The 20,830-nt window shown below is 43.0% G+C and overlaps 2 protein-coding genes across 2 annotated transcripts in view; both read left to right on the top strand.

Moving 5' to 3' along the window:
• Window positions 1-20,830, top strand: part of LOC138982673 (uncharacterized) — a 64,557-nt gene that overhangs the window by 18,185 nt on the left and 25,542 nt on the right. The window contains exons 16-27 of the mRNA XM_070355996.1: window positions 51-169; window positions 1,947-2,068; window positions 3,367-3,499; window positions 3,976-4,094; window positions 4,810-4,941; window positions 5,544-5,729; window positions 9,186-9,342; window positions 9,649-9,752; window positions 11,095-11,199; window positions 13,398-13,529; window positions 20,052-20,177; window positions 20,525-20,644. Of these exons, the coding sequence (XP_070212097.1) occupies window positions 51-169; window positions 1,947-2,068; window positions 3,367-3,499; window positions 3,976-4,094; window positions 4,810-4,941; window positions 5,544-5,729; window positions 9,186-9,342; window positions 9,649-9,752; window positions 11,095-11,199; window positions 13,398-13,529; window positions 20,052-20,177; window positions 20,525-20,644 (1,555 nt within the window). The remainder of the gene's footprint in view (window positions 1-50; window positions 170-1,946; window positions 2,069-3,366; window positions 3,500-3,975; window positions 4,095-4,809; window positions 4,942-5,543; window positions 5,730-9,185; window positions 9,343-9,648; window positions 9,753-11,094; window positions 11,200-13,397; window positions 13,530-20,051; window positions 20,178-20,524; window positions 20,645-20,830) is intronic.
• On the top strand, window positions 16,453-19,746 carry LOC138981493 (uncharacterized; the record flags this gene model as incomplete). The annotated part of the gene is made up of 2 exons (XM_070354434.1): window positions 16,453-17,037; window positions 19,735-19,746. Coding segments are annotated over 2 exons (597 nt in total), but the record flags the coding sequence as incomplete, so codon positions are not given.

The following is a 20,830-nucleotide window of genomic DNA, read 5'->3' as shown; positions in this document are numbered from 1 at the left end:
AATCACCACTGTGTTCAAATTCACTGAAAGCTTGACGTGTGCTATCACAGGGCCCTGAGGATTCCTTCCTGGTGATGAAGTTTGACGACTTTGACCTGGCGGGGTCAGGGTTCAGCTGCAGCGACAACCTGGACATCAACTATGGCCTACAGGGACAAGAGGGTCTGCAGTGAGTTGACCGCTTGGTTTCCTTCTCGTTCTGGTTTTCCATGGACCAACCACCGCCAACTCTTTCTCTCTGTCTCTGTCTGTCTCTCTGTCTCTTTCTGTCTCTCTGTCTCTCTCTGTCTCTTTCTGTCTCTCTCTGTCTGTCTCTCTCTCTCTTTCTCTCTCTCTCTTTCTCTCTCTCTCTCTCTGTCTCTATTTCTCTCTCTCTCTCTCTCTCTGTCTCTATTTCTCTCTCTCTCTGTCTCTCTCTGTGTGTGTCTCTCTCTCTCTTTCTCTCTGTCTGTCTCTCTTTCTGTGTCTCTCTGTCTGTGTCTGTGTATGTGTCTGTGTGCCTCTGTCTGTCTGTCTGTCTGTGTCTCTCTCTCTCTCTCTCTCTCTCTCTCTCTCTCTCTCCCCCATCTCTCCCTCTCTATAACTCTTTGTTTTCCGTTCTCCATCTTCCTGGTGTTCTCCATATCTTTTTCTTCATATATTCTATGTGTCAATTTCTGGTTTTGGTTTTGCTTTCCTTTCATGATATATTTTTGTCAACATTTACATATATAGCTATTCTGATGGACACGTGGGGGAATTCGGGGGCTGTGATTGGATGGTCTCAACATCATCATCAAAGCATAATGCTACGGAAGTCGGCCATTTTTGCCAATATCCAAAAGCATATTGGCAATAACAAAGACGCATGGTTCCGGTTTATCCATCTGTACCACACGATGTTAACAATCGACAACAGCATACACTAACAACTTGAAATTCTTCTCGGGAATGTTTTTCAGCTTTACAAATGTCGATAGCATACCCTTTTCTGCTAACTTCCCGATGAAACAGGACTAAACCAATTATTTTCTGTCCCTAAACACCACAAAATGCCCAAAGTCGAAAGATGTAGTACAAACAGGGGAGTAAAACGGAACAGCCGTTGTTGTGTGCCTGTGTGAGCTAGTTGCCGACTGACACAAACTTTCGCATTCGGCTTTTCTTATCTCGTAACTCCACACTAAATACCCCACTACCCCTCTGAAGTATTGATGTACAACCCATGGCACTAACATTCATGTAGTCGTTTATAACTGAGGTTGAACAATTCGCTTCATGACTAGACAAGTATGAATGCCATTCACCCAAACTGAAAACTTCGCTGCCGTCTGCTCGCGTTGTACGGATTAGCTGTTCTCTTCTCCTCCCCTTGTTGCATCCTAGTTCTTCAGTTGTTTTTAGTTTTCCGTTGAAGTTGTGTTTTGGTCTTCTTCATGAGTAGTCTTGTTCAAAATTAAAAAAACTCAAACTTCTTTTTGTTGTATACAAATGAACTAATACAAAGCTGTTTAACAGCTGTGTTGTCAAATCGAGTTTTTTTTCTCCAAAGTCAGTGTGGCGCCTGCGCAAAACTAATGCGCATAAGAAACGGCGTCTGCTATCAAAACCTGAGATCAACACATCGACGCAAAAAGTGTCATTTTGTAAGTTTGGAACAACAAATCAAGGTCAGAACAGCTATATAATCGCTATTGTATTTTCAGCGTAGCAATAGGGTCAGATATTTAGACTCGAACAAGTATAATGCGACTCGTCTTCGACTCGTCGGCATTATACTTGTCTCGTCTAAATATCGGACCCTATTGCTACGCTGAAAACACAATAGCTGGTAATATCACGGTGTTGTTGGATTTTAGCGTCCCTTCAACCTAAATTTTATTTTGCTACACTGGACAACATATATCACGACAACCACTCTGTCACGTAATGCACGTGATAATGTCTGCGTTCTTTCTGTCCTACAGCTATTGCGGCCAGGACATGTTTGAAACCATTCGCAGCATCGACAACGTCATCGAGATGAGACTGATCACAGATTTCAGGAACACGGGGAAGGGCTTTAATGCCACAGTAACCCTTGTCTCGCGTAAGTTTGTAAGCCAGAATTTAATCAATCAATCAATCAATCAATCAATCAATGAGTCTTATATCGCGCATATTCCGTGGGTACAGTTCTAGGCGCTCTGCAGTGATGCCGTGTGAGATGAAATTTTATACGGCCAGTAGATTGCAGCCATTTCGGCGCATATTTACCTTTCACGGCCTATTATTCCAAGTCACACGGGTATAGGTAGACAATTATTAACTGTGCCTAAGCAATTTTGCCAGGAAAGACCCTTTTGTCAATCGTGGGATCTTTAACGTGCACACCCAATGTAGTGTACACGGGGGGGGGGGGGGGGAGTTCGGACACCGAAGAGAGTCTGCACACAAAGTTGACTCTGTGAAATAAATTTCCGCCGAACCTGGGATCGAACTCATGCTGACAGCGGCCAACTGAATACAAATCCAGCGCGCTACCAACTGAGCTATATCCCCCAAAAAGGAAAGAAGGTAAATCCAATGGTTTATTTCAACATCCCTTTGGGCTACATGAACGTTCAAATGAAGAAAAGTGAGAACAATTTGTTTTTAAAGTTAAAAAAAGTACCCATGCAGACTTTTAGGCGTAGATACGAAACATAAGGTAACAATGTACAATCATTATCATGATGTTTTTTTTCTTCGTACTTTGACACTTTTTGTTTGTTTGTTTGTTTGCTTAACGCCCAGCCGACCACGAAGGGCCATATCAGGGCGGTGCTGCTTTGACATATAACGTGCGCCACACACAAGACAGAAGTCGCAGCACAGGCTTCATGTCTCACCCAGTCACATTATTCTGACACCGGACCAACCAGTCCTAGCACTAACCCCATAATGCCAGACGCCAGGCGGAGCAGCCACTAGATTGCCAATTTTAAAGTCTTAGGTATGACCCGGCCGGGGTTCGAACCCACGACCTCCCGATCACGGGGCGGACGCCTTACCACTAGGTCAACCGTGCCGGTTACTTTGACACATCTTGACTGTTCAAAAGATGACTTCTGTCTAAACCTTAGTTTGCATTCCACCTTAAATGCAGCTTGTCTTGAATGCAACTCGTATAAAACTCGTAAAGACTTTACAAACTAACCTATTCCGCAAATATTTTCAATTTGACTTCGTTAGAAATGTTTGCCATCGTGTCTATTTCTGTTATGTTATACTTAGGATTCTCTAATATGCGTATGTAAATGAACGGATCCTAAATATCAAATATTGTCACGATATCAAAATTGAATACAGTTTTATTTGAAAGAAACAGTCCTATGTAAGCTGATTTTGCCCTTGTGTCCACGTTAGCTGAGGACCACTGCTACGATCTAGGGAAGTCTGGACAGAACTACCGCGGTAATGTCAACTACACGCGTGACTTCAAGATCTGTCTGCCCTGGGACGAGGTGAAGCACTGCAGGCATTCCGCCTATGCCCCCTAGTAAGTAGAACAAATGAGACAGCTTATGAGAAACAAAAGCTTCAGTCTTATTGACCAAATGATTTTGTTTGCTCGAAGGTTTTGCCATTTGCTTTCATTACATTGGCTGAATGCATGCCAGCGTCAGTAGAGCAGAATCAGCTGTAGAGCGGGCTGATGATTGGTCACTGTATGGATGTCGTTTGGTGAGGGAAGTCGGAAAAATGCTTTCACTTCTGAAAAAGACGAACATTTACTGTGACTTCGGTAGAATAATGCTAATCTTTTTCACGTTGGGGAACACGTGAGCCAAAGACTTCCAAGAATCGAGGACACAATCATGGCTCTTTCAAAATGTGCCGAAGAAAATCAACCCTGGCCTCATCCCAGTAACAATCCCCAAAATGTATTTTTCAGGTTAGAAGTGACATGAACAAACACATAGTCTGAATTTGTCAAGATTGAACAGGCGGACTATAACTGTTCTGTGTTTTCAGTGACCTTCTGGACGGCCTTGACAAGAACTACTGCCGTAACCCTGGTGATGGCCTGCGACCTTGGTGTTACTACGAGTCCGGCAAATGTCGACGTAACTACTGCGATGTTTGTGGCTTAGGTATTAATATAATCTACACTGTTAATTTGTTGGAACGTTGAATTATTGACAAAACAAAACGCCACGCTCACAAATATATCGACCCAGCGCAATCAATATAAGTCGATATATTTGTGCACGTAACGTGTTGTTTTGTCAATAATTCAACGTTCCAACAAGTTACCTTTCTTCCTTTTAGATTGTGAATGTTGGAACGTTGGCGGTCTGTTTGTTTTTGGTTTTTATTCTCACACTGTTAATTATTTCGACACAAGGCAGAATAACTGTTGAATGTTAAGGGTCTACCACCCTTGAAGGACAACCCCAGTGAAGCCTGGTACTTGCTCAAATATACACTGTCTTGCACAAAGCGTGTGTACTTGCAATTTGGTAGTTTTATAGAGAAAAGAGCTGTTACTGTGCTTCTGCCATTGTGTCTGTTGTGATACTACCTATATAACACTATGCACATGAGTTATATTAGAACACGGCTTAGACCAAGGGTTGCATTCAGGATATGTTGGTAATGTCATCGGAAATTATTAACATTTGTCGTATGGAAAAATCGTCTCGATATTCACCTATTGTCCAATTCCTGCTGTGTGCTGAGTGTGCGTTGAATTTTAATGTCATGCTTTTCAACGTTTGTAGAATTCCTGAAACTGCTACTCGGTAGTGAATAGCGATACATAAGAACATTTTATTTTTATGATTGTTTTTCTTTGGCACAAAACAGAATCAGCGTACGATACGATTGACGACTGTGACGCGTTCAAGACCGCTGGCAGCTGTGCAAACGAAGCAGAGGCACGTGCAAAATGTGCACGAACTTGCCAAGATCAGCTGCCTGCTCCCAACACAGCAGCTTGTAAGTATAGTACTGTATCTTAATTTGTTTTATTTTCGTGGGTTGTAGTAAACAACACATTTTATGTCTGTAACCGCCCGACACTGCATGGCATTTTTCCTTGTTTTTATAAGGACAGTAACATTTTGAGTCTTTGAGTCTTTGAACCTTGTATTCCATTCTGTGTACATTGCATTTCTTCTTCAAGTTTCTTTACGGATAGGGACTTAAGCATCGGATTCATTAAAAAAAAAAAACACCAGATGATACATACAGTACTATAAATATATTCATAAATATGAATTACAAAAAAGTTCATCCTCTGCTCAAAGGACTCACTGACTGACCAACACACTTTCTCACTCAGGTAACCACTGTTGGGTACATAATGCACCACCTTGGTAATGGTAACAGTCTTCTGCAGTCAGCAAGGATGTCCCGGCAGCATTTAGTACGGATAGACCTGTTACACGCCTACATAAAAAAAACACTTTACTAAAATAGTAGTTTGGTTTAAACAAACGTTTTATTCTTTTGCATATTCATCAATTGTACATTCACAGGTATGAACGCAACAGCAAGCTTACGAGTTACAGGTTCAAGGGTCTGACGTCATGTTGCAGATACCGACATCCAGTGCACCTCCCCACCCACCTCTCCCCCCGACGGCACGCCGACGACGACACTGCAAGGTCCCTACAGCCTGGGGGACACGGTGACCTTCACCTGTAGTGACACCCCCTCCTTCTTCCGCCTCACCACCTGTCTGTCCGATGGGTCCTGGTCTCCCATTGGCTATGCCTGTGGAGGTGAGTCATGTAAGCGGGACGCCCATTGGCTGCGCTGGTTTGAGTGAAAGGTTACTGACAAGGCTCCGTCTGTCTGTTCGATAGGTCCTGTCTCCCATTGGATGTTCATGTGGAGATGTGTGACTTACGTTTTAGGGCTGTCGTTTGGTTTCGGTACTGGACCGCTAACAGCCAAACTTGTTTTAAATGGCCAAAAACTTTCGTCGTCATTTTGGTGCCTCTGCCGAATTTGTTTTATCTTGGGGGAAAAGTGGCGTCAATGTGTGCCTTCAGCTTCCGGAAGCTGCCGAAGCTTGTATGAACATATTGTCCGGAAGCTGCCGAAGCTTGTATGAACATATTGTCCGGAAGCTGCCGAAGCTTGTATGAACATATTGTCCGGAAGCTGCCGAAGCTTGTATGAACATATTGTCCGGAAGCTGCCGAAGCTTGTATGAACATATTGTCCGGAAGCTGCCGAAGCTTGTATGAACATATTGTCCGGAAGCTGCCGAAGCTTGTATGAACATATTGTCCGGAAGCTGCCGAAGCTTGTATGAACATATTGGCAAATGTCCGGTGAAAATAAATCCAAGCAACATTTCTACGTGTAAGGATATGTAACCAAATGCACGAGACACTCGATTCACCTTTGGAGGCAAAGTCAAGTCAAACAGGAATGAGTTGGGGCTGAATAAATAACCCTAAGTTGGCTAACAATCTGATGTGGCTGAACTGCAACGTTTGCAAGAGCATACCAGGAGATATATCTTTATGTCACACGCATTCCTTCTTTGCCACTACTAAAGCAAACGTGTGCAAGATTGTATGTTACACGCTTTGATGCCGAAATCAATTATTTTGATTATGCATTTATTTCTGAAAATTTTTACCTTTACATACATTCAGTCACTACCTTAAACATTTATGTTTTCAGTATTCATTTCAAGTGATCACGAACGTAGAAACATGGGTATCAAAGCGTTGTTACATTTTGTTGTGCATTCTGAATAGTGTGCCAACAGGCCTTGGTCAGTCAATCACGTTTTATCTGTGTACTAAGTGTTTGACGGTAAAAGAATAACACCAACCCCGTTCTCCTGTATATAACTGAAAGCCACATTTTCTTCTTCATTCAATTTCTGTTTTCAAAAGCTTCGTCAACTTTCCACTTACACGACACGGTCCCTCTACCAAGCTTCAATACGAAAGGTCAAAACAAAACAATAGGTACTACTTTCACTATCGTCGTCTGCAACGAAAACCGAAAATGGTGAAACGCTTTGCTACGTACACAGAGGACGAAATTGCAAAGAAAAGATCGAACCTTACACCTGTGACTAGGAAAAGTTGCATAGACAGTTCCGTGCGGATCTTACCACGTATCAACGTACATCCGATGCTCAGAACCTACAGATGGTTGACGCTTTGGCGATTGAGGCTTCATCTTCAGCTCTAACACGCACGCAGACAGTCAGGCAGGTCTAATGTGCACCAGCGGTGATGTAAGGTTTGGATTTAGAAACACTCGAATGTTACTTCGACAAGATAAACGAACCGAATACGAAAGTGTGCCCCAAATTCAAAAAAATATTCTTTCAAAACCGCACTGTAAACAACATCAACATCACTGTGAGAAAAAGAACAATCCAAACACAACCAGTTCCCCTGTGGAACATTTCGGGTGGACTTTCCCACGACCTGACCTACAAAAATTCTCCGTGCTCGTTCGCGCTTTGCATTCAATCTGTGTTAGTGCGCGCGTGTGTTTGTGTGTTTAGCTTTCGTTGGTTTGTGCTGTTTGGTTCAAAAAAAGTTTATTTTTTTCATTGAAAGATTCAGAAACGTTGGTTGATACTTTGTTAAATGCATTCAACCAGAAAAAGACCCGAAACGAATTGGATCTATCTTCTGCGCGCATGCGTGTGTACGGTATGTGTGAAAAGGCAATTGTGTTGTCAGTCTGGTTTTGTGCCTGTTATTTCGTCCCCAAAAACTCATTTATATCTTTCTATGCCTATGCTGTGAGACATAATCGCCATTACGAGCTAGTCGTGTGACAGAGAGTTTTCTTGCACACTCGACTGCTGCTGTTTCACTCCGGCTAAAGCCGTCGTGAAACATCTACAGTCTCGTGTGCAAGAAAACTTTCTGTCACACGACTAGCTCGTAATAGCGGGTACTGTATCCTTGTTACTAAGGAAGGTGAGAGAAAACTGGTCGTAGTTTAGTATTTTCAATTGACTGATTGGTATATCACGCCTGGGCGTTGTTGTTCAATTGTTACACAGGTTGTCCCGAGGACTGGGCGTATTACAGAGGCCACTGTTACAAGGAGCAGGGGGAAGCCATGGACTATTGACTGCATGGTTATTATAAGATGTTTGATGGGTTGTTGACAGACCAGCTTTTTTGTCGTCCGAGGGGGAGCATATCGTCTTTTGTTTCATATTTATTGACCGCGGCCTTCGGTATTCCACTCCCTCGGCTTTCAGTTGTGAGTATTAAGCTTAGTAATCGAATGTGGAAGCTACGATGAGTCAAAGGTCACAGAAGATTTGCGTCGTGCAGTGAAGGAAAGAATCGCGATCTTGTTTCCGACTCAGTACCTCTTTGTTTTTCATTAGACCTGTCAATCTGCTTGCTCGGCTTTGTGAGATGTTTGCATATATCTTGTTGCTATTTTCTTTGCTTTTATCATTATTTCTTATTTGTGCTTCGTTTATCGATACAACGTCTTGTGCACGGGTCAAAATGTGTGTGTCAGCTCAGGGGTCAATTGGTTTGACTTGAACTTGACGTTCGTGTTTTTCACACAAAGATACACGCACTCCATGACTTTGGAAGAAGACATGACATATTGGTAGGTTTCATTTGTTTGTGACGAATTTATTGAAGTAGTTTTGTTTTTTTGTTTACTTTTGCCAGTTTGCCAGTTGGTTTTTGGAACTTTGCAAAGCAGTGTCTTGTCGTCTGTTTAGGTCTGGGGAAACGCCAATGAAAAGAGCCGAAGAATCCTCGAGCGTTTCTATTGGGTGTGCTTTTGATTATCCATGTAATAGGGCTTCCTGCAACTATGGTAACCGGGGATTTATTCCCCGGGGAACATGAGATTTATTTACAGTTGCTTGTGAATGAAAACTCGTGAAAATGATGACAAAATTAAATGTTGCACAGGTTGTCCCGAGGACTGGGCGTATTACAGAGGCCACTGTTACAAGGAGCAGGGGGATGCCATGGACTATTGACTGCATGGTTATGATTAAATGTTGCACAGGTTGTCCCGAGGACTGGGCGTATTGCAGCGGCCACTGTTCCTAGGAGCAGGGGGAAGCCATCGACTATTGACTGCATGGTTATAATTAAATGTTGCACAGGTTGTCCCGAGGACTGGGCGTATTACAGAGGCCACTGTTACAATGAGCAGGGGGAAACCATGGACTATTGACTGCATTGTTATAATTAAATGTTGCACAGGGTGTCCCGAGGACTGGGCGTATTACAGAGGCCACTGTTACAAGGAGCAGAGGGAAGCCATGGACTACAACAATGCCAGAGGGCGCTGTCAGAGTCTGGGGGCAGACATGGTGGAAGCAAGAGACGAAGAGGCCATACGATTCCTGATCCTGCTGAGGTAAAATGGAATGTTTGAAGTATGTGGCTGTGTGTTACAACAGAGTTCGGTAAACACTCGGGCTACTTTCGGAGGGGAGGACAGTCAATGCGATATTCAAGGCAACAAACAAAATATCGCAAGAAGCGATATCAAAACATTGAGTCAGTCTGTCGGCCTGATAGTAAAAAATCAACGCTAGAAAGCTGTAATCAGTCGTTATCATGTGTGTGTGTGTGTGTGTGTGTGTGTGTGTGTGTGTGTGTGTGTGTGTGTGTGTGTGTGTGTGTGTGTGTGTGTGTTTGTGCGGACGCGTGCGTGTTACAGAGACGACGGGCATCGGCAGTGGATGGGGCTGAAGCGGGATCATACCAGAGGTTATCACGTGTGGCAGGATGGAACGGAACCCACCCCGTCTTTCTGGAACGCACGTGAGTAAACGATCATGCACCATGAAGTACCGTGTCCCCCGTAGTAGAACACTCGCTGTGTTGCACGTGCATGTCAATTATCATCATTATGGAGAAGTCGACTTTTGCAACGAATGCTTGGTCTTATTCTCGTGGGCGCATGTAGCTTGTTTTGCATTTAGTCAAGTTTTGACTTAATGTTTTAACATAGAGGGGGAATCGAGGCGAGGGTCGTGGTGTATGTTTGTGTGTGTGTGTGTGTGTGTGTGTGTGTGTGTGTGTGTGTGTGTGTGTGTGTGTGTGTGTGTCTGTCTGTCTGTCTGTCTGTGCGTGTGTGTGTGTGTGTAGAGCGATTCAGACTAAACTACTGGACCGATCTTTATGAAATTTGACATAAGAGTTCCTGGGAATGATATCCCCGGAAGTTTTTTTCATTTTTCGATAAATACCTTTGATGACGTCATATCCGGCTTTTTGTAAAAGTTGAGGCGGCACTGTCACACCCTCAGTTTTCAATCAAATTGATTGAAGTTTTGGCAAAACAATCTTTGACAAAGGCCGGACTTTGGTATTGCATTTCAGCTTGGTGGCTTACAAATTAATTGATGACTTTGGTCATTAAAAATCTGAAAATTGTAATTATAATTATTTTTTTATAAAACGATCCAAAACTACGTTCATCTTATTCTTCATCATTTTCTGATTCCAAAAACATATAAATATGTTATATTCGAATTAAAAACAAGCTCTGAAAATTAAAATTATAAAAATTATGATCAAAAGTAAATTTCCGAAATCGATTTAAAAACAATTCCTTTTGATTCCTTGTCGGTTCCTGATTCCAAAAACACATAGATATGATATGTTTGGATTAAAAACACGCTCAGAAAGTTCAAACGAAAAGAGGTGTAGTAAAGCGTGCTATATGCAGCACAGCAAAACCACTACCGCGCTAAACAGGCTCGTCAGTTTCACTGCGTTTTTCACGAGCTACGGTCATTGTTAAAAAATGCAGTGCATTCAGTTTCATTCTGTGAGTTCCACAGCTTGACTAAATGTGATAATTTTGCCTTACGCGACTTGTTTTAGCTTAGCAAGGCTGCTGTACTGGCTTAATGCTGTACGCTCACAAATATACATAGTATTGCTAACTTTGTGTACCGAAGCTAAAAACCAAACAAAATAACAAAACCAACAAACATGCCCGTGTCATTTAATGCAAACCGTGCATGACGCTAAAGGCACTGAACTTAATGATACATGCACGTTTCTGTTCTTTCTTTCTTTGTTCTCATGACGACGACGACGACGATGACGATGATGACATTGTTATAATTATCATCATTATTATTGTTGTTTGCAGGGGATGCTCGCGGATCAGACTGCGCGGTACTGCAGGCTGACAAGACATGGGTGTCATTTTACTGCGAAAACGAGGCTCTCTTTGTCTGCAGACTGCAAGCAAGGGGTAACACAACACACACTTTGTTAACTGGTCAAAGGCACGGTCCTTCACGTCAAAACATTTTGGCTGAAAAAGCCACGAAGATCCGTTAAGACATTATATCATCAAAACAGTTCGGCTGAAAAAACCACGAGGATCCGTTAAGACATTATATCATCAAAACAGTTCGGCTGAAAAAGCCACGAGGATCCGTTAAGACATTATATCATCAAAACAGTTCGGCTGAAAAAGCCACGAGGATCCGTTAAGACATTATATCATCAAAACAGTTCGGCTGAAAAAGCCACGAGGATCCGTTAAGACATTATATCATCAAAACAGTTCGGCTGAAAAAGCCACGAGGATCCGTTAAGACATTATATCATCAAAACAGTTCGGCTGAAAAAGCCACGAGGATCCGTTAAGACATTATATCATCAAAACAGTTCGGCTGAAAAAGCCACAAGGATCCGTTAAGACATTATATCATCAAAACAGTTCGGCTGAAAAAGCCACGAGGATCCGTTAAGACATTATATCATCAAAACAGTTCGGCTGAAAAAGCCACGAGGATCCGTTAAGACATTATATCATCAAAACAGTTCGGCTGAAAAAGCCACGAGGATCCGTTAAGACATTATATCATCAAAACAGTTCGGCTGAAAAAGCCACGAGGATCCGTGAAGACATTATATCATCAAAACAGTTCGGCTGAAAAAGCCACGAGGATCCGTTAAGACATTATATCATCAAAACAGTTCGGCTGAAAAAGCCACGAGGATCCGTTAAGACATTATATCATCAAAACAGTTCGGCTGAAAAAGCCACGAGGATCCGTTAAGACATTATATCATCAAAACAGTTCGGCTGAAAAAGCCACGAGGATCCGTTAAGACATTATATCATCAAAACAGTTCGGCTGAAAAAGCCACGAGGATCCGTTAAGACATTATATCATCAAAACAGTTCGGCTGAAAAAGCCACGAGGATCCGTTAAGACATTATATCATCAAAACAGTTCGGCTGAAAAAGCCACGAGGATCCGTTAAGACATTATATCATCAAAACAGTTCGGCTGAAAAAGCCACGAGGATCCGTTAAGACATTATATCATCAAAACCGTTCGGCTGAAAAAGCCACAAGGATCCGTTAAGACATTATATCATCAAAACAGTTCGGCTGAAAAAGCCACAAGGATCCGTTAAGACATTATATCATCAAAACAGTTCGGCTGAAAAAGCCACAAGGATCCGTTAAGACATTATATCATCAAAACAGTTCGGTTGAAAAAGCCACGAGGATCCGTTAAGACATTATATCATCAAAACAGTTCGGTTGAAAAAGCCACAAGGATCCGTTAAGACATTATATCATCAAAACAGTTCGGTTGAAAAAGCCACGAGGATCCGTTAAGACATTATATCATCAAAACAGTTCGGCTGAAAAAGCCACGAGGATCCGTTAAGACATTATATCATCAAAACAGTTCGGTTGAAAAAGCCACGAGGATCCGTTAAGACATTATATCATCAAAACAGTTCGGCTGAAAAAGCCACGAGGATCCGTTAAGACATTATATCATCAAAACAGTTCGGCTGAAAAAGCCACGAGGATCCGTTAAGACATTATATCATCAAAACAGTTCGGCTGAAAAAGCCACGAGGATCCGTTAAGACATTATATCATCAAAACAGTTCGGCTGAAAAAGCCACAAGGATCCGTTAAGACATTATATCATCAAAACAGTTCCCTATGTGCACGGGGAGCACATTGACTGTTGATGATAGAGATGTGGAATAAAAAGCCTCGCCTGACCTGAGATGGGGAATCGAATTGTTTACACAGGAAGGACTGTATTTAGGAAACGGGAATTTGTCTTTTGACGTGCCTCACAAATACAAAAAGGCATGACATTGTGACAGATACAATTTGACACTGGACTGAACTTGTTTTTCATTGCATATTAACTACAATAGTATTTCTTCTTCTCACCGTCCCTTTCACAAGGTCAGCCACAATCTCTCCCGTCACCTCCCGTCCCCTGTTTACTTTAATTTCAGATCTCACATGTCTACCTCCGTACTTTAGATAAAAGTTGTTCGACAGGGTTTAATTTAAAAACAAAATGTTTTAATTTTTTTACAAAAACTTTTGTTTAGGTAGGACACAAATCATAAAGTCAATCTTTTACATTTCCTTGACCAGATTTCTGTCACTTCCAGTTGCTGGGGTGTGCGCTGACTTGATTTCGAACTGTGCGAGTAGAATCGCTGATGACCCCGCTGTGTGCACGGACCAACCGGACTTTGCTCAGCTCCTGTGTCCCAATTCCTGTCACGTCGGAAACTGTCAAGGTACGTGTGAACTGTACTGCTTCGTTGCTTGCTTGCTTGCTAGTTGGCTTCCTTCCATTCTTTCTTTCTTTTTATCCCTCTTTTTTTCCTTTTTTGTTCCTTCTTTTCTTCTATCCCTTTTTCAGTAAGTGATTTTGTGAATAGCGTAGAGTTCTTTTTTGTGCTTCACCGAAAACATTGATCAGCAGCAAAGATTAGCAGCGGTTAAGTAACATACAGACCTGGGATTAGCAGCGGTCAAGTAACATACAGACCTGAGATTAGCAGCGGTCAAGTAACATACAGACCTGAGATTAGCAGCGGTCAAGTAACATACAGACCTGAGATTAGCAGCGGTCAAGTAACATACAGACCTGAGATTAGCAGCGGTCAAGTAACACACAGACCTGGGATTAGCAGCGGTCAAGTAACATACAGACCTGAGATTAGCAGCGGTCAAGTAACATACAGGCCTGAGATTAGCAGCGGTCAAGTAACATACAGGCCTGAGATTAGCAGCGGTCAAGTAACACACAGACCTGAGATTAGCAGCGGTCAAGTAACATACAGACCTGAGATTAGCAGCGGTCAAGTAACATACCGACCTGAGATTAGCAGCGGTCAAGTAACATACAGACCTGAGATTAGCAGCGGTCAAGTAACATACAGACCTGAGATTAGCAGCGGTCAAGTAACATACAGACCTGAGATTAGCAGCGGTCAAGTAACATAGAGACCTGAGATTAGCAGCGGTCAAGTAACATACAGACCTGAGATTAGCAGCGGTCAAGTAACATAGAGACCTGAGATTAGCAGCGGTTAAGTAACATACAGACCTGGGATTAGCAGCGGTCAAGTAACATACAGACCTGAGATTAGCAGCGGTCAAGTAACATACAGACCTGAGATTAGCAGCGGTCAAGTAACATACAGACCTGAGATTAGCAGCGGTCAAGTAACATACAGACCTGAGATTAGCAGCGGTCAAGTAACATACAGACCTGAGATTAGCAACGGTCAAGTAACATACAGACCTGAGATTAGCAGCGGTCAAGTAACACACAGACCTGACATTAGCAGCGGTCAAGTAACATACAGACCTGACATTAGCAGTGGTCAAGTAACATACAGACCTGAGATTAGCAGTGGTCAAGTAATATACAGACCTGACATTAGCAGCGGTCAAGTAACATACAGACCTGACATTAGCAGTGGTCAAGTAACATACAGACCTGAGATTAGCAGTGGTCAAGTAACATACAGACCTGAGATTAGCAGCGGTCAAGTAACATACAGACCTGAGATTAGCAGCGGTCAAGTAACATACAGACCTGAGATTAGCAGCGGTCAAGTAACATACAGACCTGAGATTAGCAGCGGTCAAGTAACATACAGGCCTGAGATTAGCAGCGGTCAAGTAACATACAGGCCTGAGATTAGCAGCGGTCAAGTAACATACAGACCTGAGATTAGCAGCGGTCAAGTAACATACAGACCTGAGATTAGCAGCGGTCAAGTAACATACAGGCCTGAGATTAGCAGCGGTCAAGTAACATACAGACCTGAGATTAGCAGCGGTCAAGTAACATACAGGCCTGAGATTAGCAGCGGTCAAGTAACATACAGACCTGACATTAGCAGCGGTCAAGTAACACACAGACCTGAGATTAGCAGCGGTCAAGTAACATACAGGCCTGAGATTAGCAGCGGTCAAGTAACACACAGACCTGAGATTAGCAGCGGTCAAGTAACATACAGACCTGAGATTAGCAGCGGTCAAGTAACATACAGACCTGAGATTAGCAGCGGTCAAGTAACATACAGGCCTGAGATTAGCAGCGGTCAAGTAACACACAGACCTGAGATTAGCAGCGGTAAAGTAACATACAGACCTGAGATTAGCAGCGGTCAAGTAACATACAGACCTGAGATTAGCAGCGGTCAAGTAACATACCGACCTGAGATTAGCAGCGGTCAAGTAACATACCGACCTGAGATTAGCAGCGGTCAAGTAACATACAGACCTGAGATTAGCAGCGGTCAAGTAACATACCGACCTGAGATTAGCAGCGGTCAAGTAACATACAGACCTGAGATTAGCAGCGGTCAAGTAACATACAGACCTGAGATTAGCAGCGGTCAAGTAACATACAGACCTGAGATTAGCAGCGGTCAAGTAACATACAGACCTGAGATTAGCAGCGGTCAAGTAACATACAGACCTGAGATTAGCAGCGGTCAAGTAACATACAGACCTGAGATTAGCAGCGGTCAAGTAACATACAGACCTGAGATTAGCAGCGGTCAAGTAACATACCGACCTGAGATTAGCAGCGGTCAAGTAACATACAGACCTGAGATTAGCAGCGGTCAAGTAACATACAGACCTGAGATTAGCAGCGGTCAAGTAACATAGAGACCTGGGATTAGCAGCGGTCAAGTAACATACAGACCTGAGATTAGCAGCGGTCAAGTAACATACAGACCTGAGATTAGCAGCGGTCAAGTAACATACAGACCTGAGATTAGCAGCGGTCAAGTAACATACAGACCTGAGATTAGCAGCGGTCAAGTAACATACAGACCTGAGATTAGCAGCGGTCAAGTAACATACAGACCTGAGATTAGCAGCGGTCAAGTAACACACAGACCTGACATTAGCAGCGGTCAAGTAACATACAGACCTGACATTAGCAGCGGTCAAGTAACAGACAGACCTGAGATTAGCAGCGGTCAAGTAACATACAGACCTGAGATTAGCAGCGGTCAAGTAACATACAGACCTGAGATTAGCAGTGGTCAAGTAACATACAGACCTGAGATTAGCAGCGGTCAAGTAACATACAGACCTGAGATTAGCAGTGGTCAAGTAACATACAGACCTGAGATTAGCAGCGGTCAAGTAACATACAGACCTGACATTAGCAGTGGTCAAGTAATATACAGACCTGAGATTAGCAGCGGTCAAGTAACATACAGACCTGAGATTAGCAGCGGTCAAGTAACATACAGACCTGACATTAGCAGTGGTCAAGTAACATACAGACCTGAGATTAGCAGCGGTCAAGTAACATACAGACCTGAGATTAGCAGCGGTCAAGTAACATACAGACCTGAGATTAGCAGTGGTCAAGTAACATACAGGCCTGAGATTAGCAGCGGTCAAGTAACATACAGACCTGAGATTAGCAGCGGTCAAGTAACATACAGACCTGAGATTAGCAGTGGTCAAGTAACATACAGACCTGAGATTAGCAGTGGTCAAGTAACATACAGACCTGAGATTAGCAGCGGTCAAGTAACATACAGACCTGAGATTAGCAGCGGTCAAGTAACATACAGACCTGAGATTAGCAGCGGTCAAGTAACATACAGACCTGACATTAGCAGCGGTCAAGTAACATACAGACCTGACATTAGCAGCGGTCAAGTAACATACAGACCTGAGATTAGCAGCGGTCAAGTAACATACAGGCCTGAGATTAGCAGCGGTCAAGTAACATACAGACCTGAGATTAGCAGCGGTCAAGTAACATACAGGCCTGAGATTAGCAGTGGTCAAGTAACATACAGGCCTGAGATTAGCAGCGGTCAAGTAACATACAGACCTGACATTAGCAGCGGTCAAGTAACACACAGACCTGAGATTAGCAGCGGTCAAGTAACATACAGACCTGAGATTAGCAGCGGTCAAGTAACATACAGACCTAAGATTAGCAGTGGTCAAGTAACATACAGACCTGACATTAGCAGTGGTCAAGTAACATACAGGCCTGAGATTAGCAGCGGTCAAGTAACATACAGACCTGAGATTAGCAGCGGTCAAGTAACATACAGACCGGAGATTAGCAGCGGTCAAGTAACACACAGACCTGAGATTAGCAGCGGTCAAGTAACATACAGACCTGAGATTAGCAGCGGTCAAGTAACATACAGACCTGAGATTAGCAGTGGTCAAGTAACATACAGACCTGACATTAGCAGCGGTCAAGTAACATACCGACCTGAGATTAGCAGTGGTCAAGTAACATACAGACCTGACATTAGCAGCGGTCAAGTAACATACCGACCTGAGATTAGCAGTGGTCAAGTAACATACAGACCTGACATTAGCAGCGGTCAAGTAACATACCGACCTGAGATTAGCAGTGGTCAAGTAACATACAGACCTGAGATTAGCAGCGGTCAAGTAACATACAGACCTGAGATTAGCAGTGGTCAAGTAACATACAGACCTGAGATTAGCAGCGGTCAAGTAACATACAGACCTGAGATTAGCAGTGGTCAAGTAACATACAGACCTGAGATTAGCAGCGGTCAAGTAACATACAGACCTGAGATTAGCAGCGGTCAAGTAACATACAGACCTGAGATTAGCAGTGGTCAAGTAACATACAGGCCTGAGATTAGCAGTGGTCAAGTAACATACAGACCTGACATTAGCAGCGGTCAAGTAACATACCGACCTGAGATTAGCAGCGGTCAAGTAACATACAGACCTGACATTAGCTGTGGTCAAGTAACATACAGACCTGAGATTAGCAGCGGTCAAGTAACATACAGACCTGAGATTAGCAGTGGTCAAGTAACATACAGACCTGAGATTAGCAGCGGTCAAGTAACATACAGACCTGAGATTAGCAGCGGTCAAGTAACATACAGACCTGAGATTAGCAGCGGTCAAGTAACATACAGACCTGAGATTAGCAGCGGTCAAGTAACATACAGACCTGAGATTAGCAGCGGTCAAGTAACATACAGACCTGAGATTAGCAGCGGTTAAGTAACGTACAGACCTGAGATTAGCAGCGGTCAAGTAACATTCAGACCTGAGATTAGCAGCTGTCAAGTAACATACAGGCCTGAGATTAGCAGCGGTCAAGTAACACACAGACCTGAGATTAGCAGCGGTCAAGTAACATACAGACCTGAGATTAGCAGCGGTCAAGTAACATACAGACCTGGGATTAGCAGCGGTCAAGTAACATACAGACCTGAGATTAGCAGTGGTCAAGTAACATACAGACCTGAGATTAGCAGCGGTCAAGTAACATACAGACCTGAGATTAGCAGCGGTCAAGTAACATACAGACCTGACATTAGCAGCGGTCAAGTAACATACAGACCTGCACTATTTGTCTGCTGTCCTATTTCTTCCATGTATCTGTCTTTTAGCCTTTCATTTATCAGTCCTTTCGTCTCATTTTCTGTCTCCCTTTCTTCCCTCTTTCGTTCCTACAGTTCTCTCTTTCTTTTCTTTCTTGTTACTTTTATTCCTGTCTCTTTGTCTTTTTACATTTAGTCAAGTTTTGACTAAATGTTTTAACATAGACGGGGAATCGAAACGAGGGTGGTGGTGTATGTGTGTATGTGCGTGCGAGTGTGCGAGTGTATGTGTGTGTGTGTGTGTGTGTGTGTGTGTGTGTTAGTGTGTGTGTGTGTGTGTGTTAGTGTTAGTGTTAGTGTGTGTGTGTGTGTGTGTGTGTATGTGCGTGTGTATGTGTGTGTGTGTGTGTGTGTGTAGAGCGATTCAGAGAAAACTACCGGTCCGATTTTCATGAAACTTCACATGAGAGTTTCTTTTTTATTTTCATTTTTCCGATAAATGATTTTGATGACGTCATATCTGGTGTTTAGTGAAAGTTGAGGCCGCACTGTCACGCCTTCACTCTTTGATCAAATTGATGGCAATTTTGGTCAAGCAATGTTCGACGAAGGCCGGACTTTAGTATTGCATTTCAGCTTGGAGGCTTAAAAACTAATTAATGAGTTTGGTCATTAACAATCTGAAAATTGTAATTATTAGAAAACGATCCAAAATTAATTTAATCTTGTTCCTCGTCATTTCCTGATTCCAAATACATATAAATATGTTATATTCGGATAAGAAACAAGCTCACAAGCCAATTTCACTGCTTTTTCCACGTGCGGGGGCCTGACGATGCTCTACGGTCTTGGTGAAACAATGCAGTGAGTTCGACAGATCGACTAAATGTAGTAATTTCGCCTTTCGCAACTTGTTTACATTTAGTCAAGTTTTGACTTTTAGTGAAAGTTGAGGCTGCACTGTCACGCCTTCACTTTTCAACAAAATTGATTCACATTTTGGTCAAGCAATCTTCGACGAAGTCCGGACTATGGGATTGCATTTCAGCTTGGACGCTTAACAATTAGTTAATTAGTTTGCTCAATAAAGTTGTCATTAAAATCGAATTTTTCGTTACAGATTAAAAAATGATCGCATTGTATTCTTCATCGTCATATGCACCTTCTCAAAACATGTGCTCAGAATGCATGAAGCAACAAGGTTCAGTAAGTACTACGGTCGCATGATTCGCGGAGACGAGCGTGACCCGCCTCGGTCTTCGGGTTAGCCGAGTTTTGTTGGTAATTGATCTTAATAGTTTGATAACGACTGACTACATTTTTTTTATATCGCTTCACGCGACTTGTTTCCATATATTCTTTACGTCTTTCTTTTCTCATTGTCTTCATTTATACTTTTTAAATTTGTCTCTTTCCGTCCTTGTCTTGTAATGTCAGGTGCAGTGTCAGACCGCTGCTCCCCATCGCCATGTCAGAACGGGGGGACCTGCCAGGTGCAAAGTGGATCCTACACATGTACCTGTGCTGACCAGTATGAGGGTACCAACTGTCAGACTATGACAGGTGAGAGAGAGAGACAAACTCAAAAAGAGAGAAAGAGAGAGAGAGAGAGCAAGACAGAGAGAGAGACACACAGAAAGAAAGAGAGAGAGAGAGAGAAAGAGAGAGAGAGAAAGAGAGAGAGAGAAAGAGAGAGAGAGAGAGAGAGAGAGAGAGAGAGAGAGAGAGAGAGATATAGAGTTTGTGTGTGTGTGTGTGTGTGTGTGTGTGTGTGTGTGTGTGTGTGTGTGTGTGTGTGTGTGTGTGTGTGTGTAATTACGCCTGCAAATGTATGTCTGTGCGTAAGCCTGCATGAATATCATCCGAAAGCAACTGTTTTTCATGTTTATTTTTTGTGTAAACGCTCGCAGTGTCAGACCCCTGCTTCCCATCGCCATGTCAGAACGGGGGGAGTTGTCAGGTGCAAAGTGGATCCTACACATGTACCTGTACTGACCAGTATGAGGGTACCAACTGTCAGACTGTGAAAGGTGAGAGAGAGAGAGAGAGAGAGAGAGAGAGAGAGAGAGAGAGAGAGAGAGAGAGAGAGAGAGAGAGAGAGAGAGAGAGAGAGAGACTTAGACTTAGACTTAGAACATTTTATTCACATAAAGGGTAGACATTTTAGGCCATGGGCTTAATCTTACAATGTGCCCTTTACATTCACACAAACACAT

This window comes from Littorina saxatilis, linkage group LG12 (genome assembly GCF_037325665.1).
Source record: "Littorina saxatilis isolate snail1 linkage group LG12, US_GU_Lsax_2.0, whole genome shotgun sequence".
NCBI classification, from domain to species: domain Eukaryota; kingdom Metazoa; phylum Mollusca; class Gastropoda; order Littorinimorpha; family Littorinidae; genus Littorina; species Littorina saxatilis.
The sequence above is the reverse complement of the archived record's forward strand: the minus strand, read 5'-3'. Positions and strand labels throughout refer to the sequence as shown.